The 11,369-nt window shown below is 39.1% G+C and overlaps 1 protein-coding gene across 2 annotated transcripts in view; it reads left to right on the forward strand.

The window, feature by feature from the left end:
• The window catches only part of LOC117295821 (rRNA N6-adenosine-methyltransferase ZCCHC4-like), a gene marked incomplete at its 3' end in the record, with an annotated part of 40,440 nt that extends 29,072 nt beyond the window's left edge, over positions 1-11,368 (forward strand). For both annotated transcript variants that reach the window (XM_033778587.1, XM_033778588.1), the window contains 2 exon segments: positions 566-693; positions 11,272-11,368. In XM_033778587.1, coding sequence (XP_033634478.1) covers positions 566-693; positions 11,272-11,368 — 225 coding nt within the window.
• Position 11,369: the final 1 nt, after the last annotated feature.

Genomic DNA, 11,369 nt, shown 5'->3' on the forward strand with positions numbered 1-11,369 from the left:
ACAAAGTGCGCCACGTAGAGTTTATGCCCTGGAAAGGGCGATCACAAAAATTGAAAAAACATACATAGGCCCTTTCACTTCACACTACAAAAAATATCTGTGGTGGAAGTTGCCAGTGCAGTTACTATAAACCAGAATATTTATTCTATATTTATTTCTCTTTATATCTTGAGCTTGTCTCCAAACAGTAGTGTAAAGAAAAGGTGCACATTTCCTACTTTTGTTCTGTGTGGTAATTAGCCTATTAACAACAAAAAACTGTCCATGTAAATTGGACACTATCTTGTCTGCCAGGAAAAGACCTGGGAATGATTTCACAAAGAGCTCAAATTGACCTAAACTAGCAGGTGTGGGGTTTCTCAGGGTTTTTCTTGATTTCAGGATTTTCTCAAAACCAGGTGGGTTCACAACCTATCCGAGTAATATGCCAGTGCAGTTGATTTTTGTTCACAGGACTCCAGGGGGTGGGGGGAGTACTGAGTACAGAGTGCTTCATACACATCAGTGTATGGGTAAAAACAAATATTACACAGTTGTTAGTAATCTTTTCTCAATCTAACGGCAGGTTTTGTAAAGCGTGTAAACGCTACGTAGCGGAAGAGAATATACACTGTACTCAATGCAACAGCTGCACGTCCAAAGATGGCAGCACGTATAAGCATTGCAAGGATTGTCAGAGATGCGTCAAACCAGGTAACGATCATGCTAATATTGTTTTGGTTTTTAAGTCCTGAGAGGGGTTGGGGGGGGGGGGGAAACAGCTACCAAGTATGAGGTGCACCAAGCTCCATCAATCACTGTGGTCAAGTGGTTAGACTAAAGGACTTGCTATTCATTGGCATCGAACAGCAAGAAGAGGTCGTTTAATGGGGCGGTCATAGTCACAAACTTAAGTGCCCCGGCTGCACACTGCAATAATTGGAGGTGGGGTCAAATACTTGGCTTGTTTATCAGCTATTGTCCGTCGGACACTCGTTCGATGTCCTGCCTATGTTCCTGCGATACCCCCTGCGATATGGTTTGTCTGTATTGTCAACAATTTGGCATCGAACATCGACCAATTTATTGGCGATCAGTTTGCAATGCAAAACATAGCACCAGGTTTTAAGTCGAGTTAAAAATAATTGATGCTCACCCGACTGCCCAAAATGACCTGCCAGCCGCTAGAAGTCAAGTTAGGGCCCCAGCCTAAAAATGCCTAGAAATTGATCGCAAAGTATATGCAAGCCCATCGCAAGCGAGTTGTGAGTTGCGAGTTGTGAGTGTTAATTGTTTATTTTATATTTGGTGACATCTAAAGATGTGAGGTGAGATGTATTGTAATGACTTCAATGAAATTCAAGTTTGTCTTCTGAATTAAAATACTTTTGGATTGAACAAAGACAAATTTACTTGAGCGGGATTTGTAAGTCTCGTCAAAAAAATAAACTTAAAAAAAAAAAAGTAAATTTGTCTTTGTTCAACCCCAAATTAATTTAAATCTACCTAAGTCAGTTTCCCTTGTGGAGTATTAATTCTTCATTAAAGGCAGTGGACACTATTGGTAATCACTCAAAATAATTATTACCATAAAACCTTACTTGATGACGAGTAATGGGGAGAGGTTGATAGTATAAAACATTGTAGTCACGTAGTTTTTGAGAAAGAAGTAGTTTTCCACGAATTTGATTTCGAGACCTCAGATTTAGAATTTGAGGTCTCGAAATCAAGCATCTGAAAGCACACAACGTGGTAAGACAAGGGTGTTTTTTTTCACAGGATTGTTATTTTATGCATATATATGTTGAGATACACCAACTATGAAGACCAGTCTTTGACAATTACCAATAGTATCCACTGTCTTTAATTATAATATCTTGATTTTTGAAATCGGACCATGTTTAAAAGTCTTTTTTTTTAGATGTTGAATTTCAAATGGCCTTCTTGTTCACTGTAAGCAGTGGCCTTCATGAATTTAGAATTATAGAATTTAAGATGAAAAACCTTCCAGTGTTGATCTTAGACTTGACCCAAGTTGGACTTTTGTTGAGTCCTTGTTCGCCTAATTAATCCACTGCATGCACTCCACATGAAAAATGTGTGATTTGGATGTTACATCCAGAAGTTTATTTTTCAAATTTTTCAACACTCAAATACATTATTGTGCAAATTCACTTTGTGCACAAATTGCAAGAAACAAATTGTACCAGACAAATTCGTGTTTGTGATTGCAGTTGTTAAATACAGCAGAAATGGGGCAGGACTAAAATCATGCACACGTCATACAAATGTCACAAGGTGTTTCCCAACTTGGTGGAATAGAGAGGTTTCGCAAGTGTACGGGTACAGATACAGATACCGGTACGTCGACACTTTGTGTGTTCACGTGGCGCATTTCCGCGACTATCGTATTTTGCATACAGGTTAGCAACGGATACGGGAGCTCATACACGTCTTAGAAAAACGGATACTGTTTTGCAGAATTTTAGTTCTTTTTATTGTCCTACATGTCCTTGATCCAAAAAAATTCCCTCTGAATTGTTTTCATTGGTATCGTGCTTGGTATAGATAGAAATTTGTTAGTCACTTGCAAGCAAATCGATGAGAAAATGCAGTGTATAAAACACGGGGTCTCTATCGGTCATGTATGTCAGAAAAGCACTCATGATGAATGCGAGCGCACTCAAGTGAAACGGGTCTATATTTTGTGAAGCAAAATCCAACACGCGTTATCATGTCTGTATGTGTATCCGCACGCTTGCGAAACCTCTCTATTGACCTGCTTTACTCTACAACTTTGCTTTGCGTCATCATTCCCCTAGGAATCCGCCAATGAACTATCTTATCGATAGTTAGCCTGAACATCAGACATCACATTTTAAGGCTCATAAGTTACGCCACAGAGTGTACAGGTCTTGAGCCCGCATCAATATTCTGGCAGTCACCTGGTACGGATGTACCATTGATCTTGCCTTCATTTCACAGTCAAATTATACTTGCATATTTACATATAAAACATTACATAGGATTTGAGCCATCGCATGGTGAGGCATCAATGTACATGTGTAACACCATGCGTGTATCTACTTGCCAGGTAGAGTTTGTTGTTAGAGAACTGTCTTGCTTTATTCTACTACCGCAGAGTAGATGTTTGGGGGTTCGGGAGACCTCTCAGTTCTGAAAAGTACTGTCCTGCTTTTTAACTATTACCCAGGCGGATGGTATAGAAATTAGGCTGGGACTACTACTTTAGCTTAAAAGGATTGTGATTAACTGTACTACGCGGAGTCAGTTCTTAAATATAAAACATTGTTATGTTGGTGTACATGTACATGTACTGTAATTCATGTAAGTTATATTCACTGGACACTATTGGTAAGTGTCAAAGACCAGTCTTCTCACTTGGTGTATTTCAACATATGCATATAAATAACAAACATGTGAAAATTTGAGCTCAATCGGTCGTCGAAGTTTGAGATATCAATGAAAGAAAAAACACCCTTGTCACACAAAGTTGTGTGCTTTCAGATGCTTGATTTCGAGACCTCAAATTCTGAATCTGAGGTCTCAAAATCAAGTTCGTGGAAAATTACTTCTTTCGCGAAAACTACGTCACTTCAGAGGGAGCCGTTTCTCACAATGTTTTATACTATCAACCGCTCCCCATTACTCGTTACTAATAAAGGTTTTATGCTAATAATTATTTTGAGTAATTACCAATACTGTCCACTGCCTTGCCGGTAAGGACAGGGAACCAGTCTCATCCAAAGTGAGTTTGGGATCCAAAACTCACTGGATTGGCAATTAATTGACACTAAAGGGCTCATATATTACTAAATCGATTAGCACGAGACCTGACTTGAACTAAGCCTAACATTTAGATAGTTATTATTGTGATGATTTGTACTAAACAAAGATCAATTTTCCTCTTGCAGAGGGAGCCAATGCATTGCAGCTATTTCCCATTTACCAGATATTGTTTTGGGTTTTTTTTTTAGACTGCAGTCCTTTACCCTGACCGAGAAGCTTCTAGTATTCAATAACTCTGTCACATTTTACCCCAGCCATGTTTGAATACTTACACAAATTTGTAATAAGCTTACTTTTACATAACTTCACTTGACAACCAATTTTATTTGTATATTGTCCCCAGTAGGCTGGGATACAAGCTGAAATAAATTGAACATCACAAGTAGAACAACCACTTAATATTTTGTGAAATTGTTTTTGTCGAACAAAGAAAAAATCACTAGAGCATAACATGAACCTGCAACCCAGATTAAAGGCAGTAAAAACAATTGAGCTAAAATTTTCTCAGGTTTGTTATTTTATGCATATGTTGTAAAAACACCAAGTGAGAAGACTGGTATTTGACAGTTACCAATAGTGTCCAGTGCCTTTAGCGTGCCAGCGCTCTACTAACTGAGCTGTACGTATCTAACCACGATGGGGGCAGTCTCCCTATTGTTGTAAACTTTCTTTCACGGGACAAGTTTTATAAAATGGTGAATGCAAAAGGAAAACCATGTCTGCTGATTTCATTTGTAGCGTTTTGCCTTCAACAAGTAATTTCCTGTCTCCTTGCCTGAGGAGCCATCTGCACCAATTCAAGTGTTTGTGTTAAACCATCAGGGATAGAGCCGAGTTTGAAAATATCAATAGAGTAAGCTTTTGTAAACAACATAATCATACTCAAAATAAAATTCTACACTTCAATCTGGCTTTTCTGATAAGGTGGATTCATCACAGATGAATTCATTTGGTTTTCCCTGATTGGCATGATGCTGATTGAAGTGATCCTACAGCTAAACACTTTCTGAACAGAACAAAAATTAAAAATTCACAGATTTACAAATAACTTACAAGGTAATGGTGAAAGACTTCCCTTGAAATATTATTCCATGAATTGCTTTACTTTTTGAGAAAACATTTTAAAACACAACTATCAATTCTCGATATATCGAGAATAGCGGATTTATTTTAAACACATGTCATGACATGGCGAAATGTGCGGAAACAAGGGTGGGTTTTCACGTTATTTTCTCTCGACTCTGATGACCAATTGAGCCTAAATTTTCACAGGTTTGTTATTTTAAAATATAAGTTGTGATACACGAAGTGTGGGCTTTTGGACATTGTGTTGGACAATACTGTTCACTGGTGCTGTGCGATTGCTTTAATACAGGGTTTCTAAGCGCTGAAACATAAAAGTAATTAAATGCACTAAATTAAGACCAAGAAGTGTACGATGACAAACAAAAATTACAATTTTAAGTGGGATGATATAGCTGAAACTGAACAAGCTGAGGTGGATTTAAATAAGTGTGTTTTGAGAGCAGTTTTAAATGAGTCCAGTGTAGTGGATGCACGGATGTGACCGGGAAGATAAGAAGTTAATTGTAACAAGCAATCGAGAGCGCTTGATAGTATAAAACATTGTGATAGTAAAAAACATTGTGGTTTATAAATAAAAAGTCGCATCCCCTTAAGGTGATCCCCTGGTTACCGCTTCCCAGGTTGTACCATAATTTGGGTGTGATCCCTGGCTACGCTGCAGTTAACAGTTGTATGGCTTCTGACTGGCACGAGCGAATAAAGATATTGAAAAATTAGGGAGACCGACAACATAGGGATAAATAGCTTAGTTGATAGAGCACCGGCACTTTAATCGGGAGGTCATTGGTTCGAGTCCCACTCTAGTCAATTTTTCATTAAAAATTTACTAAGTCACTTTCCCAAGTGGTTTATAATTAGGGAATAACAGTGCGAGTACCCGGTCTTCACTGCGTGGTAATGACCGGGTTGGTGGCTGGCGCTGTTAACGGACCGAGCCAGAGGCGAGGTCCGTTAACGGCGCCAGCCACCAACCAAGGTCATAACCCCGCAGTGAAGACCGGGTACGAACACTGCTATTCCCATTAATAATTACCTTTTTTAGCGAATTAAACGGCTAAAATTGTCCCTAAGTTTGTGACTTTTCTCTCGGCGGTACTTCCAGACATGTTTAGGGGCCATCTTTCGTGCGTTAATCACATTACTGATCTTTGAGACCAGTGACTCTTTTAAATAATGATCTGTTCAGCGCCTTCACTGGGGTCAATAGAGGCAAATGATTGGACGATAGCTGTTCCTTGAGCATTAAAACGCGCGCATGAGCTCGGCGTCAGTTTATACGCGCGCACATGTTACACGCGCGCACTCAAATTTTTTAGCGCGCGTACGCGTAAGTGCGCGAAGTTGCAATGAAACTAACAGGGATATAGATAAGCGTGCGATACAGTGCAACGGGCAAGGTTTACACAATGTATGCTGATTTAGTGGCCACTTATTCGCTATTTTCCAAAGCCGGTCTTTATACCACCGTTAACACTCCCACACGTGACCGGGTTTTGACCAATCAGAGACTGGTCTCTGACACTAACCGAAGCTGTCCAGTGCCTTTAAACAGCAATGATATTCAGCATTTGACATTTGACAACACTGCCGACCTTAGTTTGGGGGACACTGGGCCAGACGAGGTGATAGCCTCAAATTAAATTCTGTCTCCCTGAATCTCCCCTCAGGCGGGAGTAGTGCATGTGGATTGGGTTTTCAGTCCCAACCTGATTGCTTGGATTTTTCCCAATCACAGTTTTCTTTCCCATAAAGAAAAACTGAACATTTCTTTTTGTGAAATGAAATAAGTAAGTAGAAAAAAATAAACATAGACTTTTTATGAGCATACATAAACAAATGATGCATGTACCTGCAAGAGTTAATTATTAAATTGGCAATTAATTTAAAGACACTGGACACTATTGGTAATTGTCAAAGACCAGTCTTCTCACTTGGTGTATTTCAACATATGCATATAAATAACAAACATGTGAAAATTTGAGCTCAATCGGTCGTCGAAGTTTGAGATATCAATGAAAGAAAAAACACCCTTGTCACACAAAGTTGTGTGCTTTCAGATGCTTGATTTCGAGACCTCAAATTCTGAATCTGAGGTCTCAAAATCAAATTCGTGGAAAATTACTTCTTTCGCGAAAACTACGTCACTTCAGAGGGAGCCGTTTCTCACAATGTTTTATACTATCAACCTCTCCCCATTACTCGTTACTAATAAAGGTTTTATGCTAATAATTATTTTGAGTAATTACCAATACTGTCCACTGCCTTGCCGGTAAGGACAGGGAACCAGTCTCATCCAAAGTGAGTTTGGGATCCAAAACTCACTGGATTGGCAATTAATTGACACTAGAGGGCTCATATATTACTAAATCGATTAGCACGAGACCTGACTTGAACTAAGCCTAACATTTAGATAGTTATTATTGTGATGATTTGTACTAAACAAAGATCAATTTTCCTCTTGCAGAGGGAGCCTATGCATTGCAGCTATTTCCCATTTACCAGATATTGTTTTGGGTTTTTTTTTAGACTGCAGTCCTTTACCCTGACCGAGAAGCTTCTAGTATTCAATAACTCTGTCACATTTTACCCCAGCCATGTTTGAATACTTACACAAATTTGTAATAAGCTTACTTTTACATAACTTCACTTGACAACAAATTTTATTTGTATATTGTCCCCAGTAGGCTGGGATACAAGCTGAAATAAATTGAACATCACAAGTAGAACAACCACTTAATGTTTTGTGAAATTGTTTTTGTCGAACAAAGAAAAAATCACTAGAGCATAACATGAACCTGCAACCCAGATTAAAGGCAGTAAAAACAATTGAGCTAAAATTTTCTCAGGTTTGTTATTTTATGCATATGTTGTAAAAACACCAAAGAGAAGACTGGTCTTTGACAATTACCAATAGTTTCCAGTGCCTTTAGCATGCCGGCGCTCTACTAACTGAGCTGTACGTATCTAACGACGATGGGGGCAGTCTCCCTATTGTTGTAAACTTTCTTTCACGAGACAAGTTTTATAAAATGGTGAATGCAAAAGGAAAAGCATGTCTGCCGATTTCATTTGTAGCGTTTTGCCTTCAACAAGTAATTTCCTGTCTCCTTGCCTGAGGAGCCATCTGCACCGATTCAAGTGTTTGTGTTAAACCATCAGGGATAGAGCCGAGTTTGAAAATATCAATAGAGTTAGCTTTTGTAAACAACATAATCATACTCAAAATAGAATTCTACACTTCAATCTGGCTTTTCTGATGAGGTGGATTCATCACAGATGAATTCATTTGGTTTTTTCATTTTTTTTCATTTGAATTCATTATACGCGCGCACATGTTACACGCGCGCACTCAAATTTTTTAGCGCGCGTACGCGTAAGTGCGCGAAGTTGCAATGAAACTAACAGGGATATAGATAAGCGTGCGATACAGCGCAACGGGCAAGGTTTACACAATGTATGCTGATTTAGTGGCCACTTATTCGCTATTTTCCAAAGCCGGTCTTTATACCACCGTTAACACTCCCACACGTGACCGGGTTTTGACCAATCAGAGACTGGTCTCTGACACTTACCGAAGCTGTCCAGTGCCTTTAAACAGCAATGATATTCAGCATTTGACATTTGACAACACTGCCGACCTTAGTTTGGGGACACTGGGCCAGACGAGGTGATAGCCTCAAATTAAATTCTGTCTCCCTGAATCTCCCCTCAGGCGGGAGTAGTGCATGTGGATTGGGTTTTCAGTCCCAACCTGATTGCTTGGATTTTTCCCAATCACAGTTTTCTTTCCCATAAAGAAAAACTGAACATTTCTTTTTGTGAAATGAAATAAGTAAGTAGAAAAAAATAAACATAGACTTTTTATGAGCATACATAAACAAATGATGCATGTACCTGCAAGAGTTAATTATTAAATTGGCAATTAATTTAAAGACACTGGACACTATTGGTAATTGTCAAAGACCAGTCTTCTCACTTGGTGTATCTAAATAATATGCTTAAAATAACAAACCTGTGAAAATTTGAACTCAATTGGCCGTCGATGTGCGAGATATCTATGAAAGAAAAAGCACCCTTGTCACACGAAGTTGTGTGCTTTTAGATGCTTGATTTCGAGACCTCAAAATCTAATTCTGAGGTCTCAAAATCAAATTTGTGGAAAATTACTTCTTTCTCGAAAACTACGTTACTTCAGAGGGAGCCGTTTCTCACATTGTTTTGTATACTATCAACCTCTCCCCATTGCTCGTTACCAAGTAAGGTTTTATGCTAATAATTACTTTGAGTAATTACCAATAGTGTCCACTGCCTTGAAGACAAGCCTGCAAATTGATCTGAAACAAGACCTATTCAACTGACATTCTGTAACTGGCTTTTCTTTGTCGACCAGCTGCATCATTTGGGGGGGGAGGAGGACAGGAGGCATGCTTGCCTATTAATAAGCCTTTTTGAGGTATGGCGGACACAATGCTACAACACTGTAAAGTTGTGGTAATATTGTGCGTATTGACCATAGAAATAGAACGTATGTTATTCAGTGAAGTGCGCATTTTAGGCAACGCGGCGTTTACACGTAAACCTAATGACCACCATCATGGTGAGCATGGCATCAGTCGCGGCGTGTGACGCGCACGTATCCTGTCCGCTCCATGGTCCGCCATACCTCAAAAAGGCTTATAGACTTGTGGACAAGTCGTTAAATCGGCCCCATGCAGTAATGAGGAATCATTAATCAGGAGTAGAAATCGGGGAGCCAGCAGTTTGCGCGAGAGCAGTGATCTCGTGAGAGCACCGCTACAACTCGACTATCTTTACGTGGGGCTGATTTAACGACTTGTCCACAAGTCTAGCCTGTCAAAGACCTCCAAATGGGCTAATGATGTATTTTTTCTGGAAACTGAATTTGCAATGAGCTCATAGCACTGAATAAGCATAGATCTGTACTGTTGGGAAAAGTCTAAAGACTGTGCTGTCTCTTTGGGAGTGAGCACAGTGCTCAAGCAATGCCATTATGGCACTCATTATGGTTGTTGCAATACCTTAAATAAAGGCTTTTGAATAAATCTGTCATTTATCGTCCATTGGAAAGCGTGTGAGTGGGTCATTATCGATTGCAGATACATAGACTGCAAGCTACTTATTTTAGGTCTGCAACATCGTCACCATGCATGAAATCTGTAAACCATGAAGGGGAAGGTACATGTACACTGTTGTTTTAAAGTTGGCATCTGTAATAATCTCCTTCCAACGACAGTTTTTTTATACTCCACACTCGTTAGTGAAATACATGATTAACCCGTTGTCGTAATCTCTATCATTCCTTTCTCTTTGCACCCTGTAATGACTCCTTTCTCTCGCACCCAGTACTCTTGCAACATTGTACGTTCGTATGGGCCCACTTGTGGAATCTATTCATGGCGAAATTAGCAAATTGACGTCTGTGGGGGGTTGGTTCAGGTATTCTTACATACGATTTTTCTTTTTGGCTCAAGGCAAAAAGCAAATTAAAACTGGACAAACGATAATTATTAGATAACTGAGACCAAAACGGATGACTAGAATTGGGAAGGGGTGGGCTGAAATACTTGATGAATTTGAACCTTGAAGGCAGAGAAATGACTCCCTCTGAAGTACATGTAACATTATTTTTGAGAAATAGGTACTTTCTCACTGCAATATTTAAAGGCAGTGGACACTATTGGTAATTGTCAAAGACTAGCCTTCACAGTTGGTGTATCTCAACATATGCATAAAATAACAAACCTGTGAAAATTTGAGCTCAATCGGTCATCGAGTTTGCGAGATAATAATGAAAGAAAAAAACACCCTTTTCACACGAGGTTGTGTGCGTTTAGATGGTTGATTTCGAGACCTCAAGTTCTAAACTTGAGGTCTCAAAATCAAATTCGTGGAAAATTACTTCTTTCTCGAAAACTATGGCACTTCAGAGGGAGCCGTTTCTCACAGTGTTTTATACCACCAACCTCTCCCCATTACTCGTCACCAAGAAAGGTTTTATGCTAATAATTATTTTGAGTAATTACCAATAGTGTCCACTACCTTTAAGTCTAAGAAAGTCTTCGGGCCTGAAGCTTTTTTTTTCTCATTTTACAACACAGCTGAATTATGTGGCATTACAAGGTAAAAATATTGTTAAAAATATATCAGGCATCTAAAAGCATCTAAAAGCACACAAATGTGTGCCACAAGAGTGTTTTTTTCTTTATTTATTTTCTTGCGACTTCTTATGGCCAATTGAGACAAAATTTTCACTTGTTTGTTATTTTATGCATATGTTGAGATACACCCAGTGAGAAGACTGGTCTTTGACAATTACTATAGGTGTCCAGTGTCTTTAATCTGTGTTGTTTCGTCATTTTTCCTGTATGTGCACAGGTTACGTTCACTGTACAGTTTGCCAGCGATGTGAGTTACCAGATCATCAATGCAATAGGCAGTCTATGGGGTGCCACATCTGTGGCTCACTCACTCAA

The sequence above is a fragment of the Asterias rubens genome, chromosome 10 (assembly GCF_902459465.1).
Source record: "Asterias rubens chromosome 10, eAstRub1.3, whole genome shotgun sequence".
NCBI classification, from domain to species: Eukaryota; Metazoa; Echinodermata; class Asteroidea; order Forcipulatida; family Asteriidae; genus Asterias; species Asterias rubens.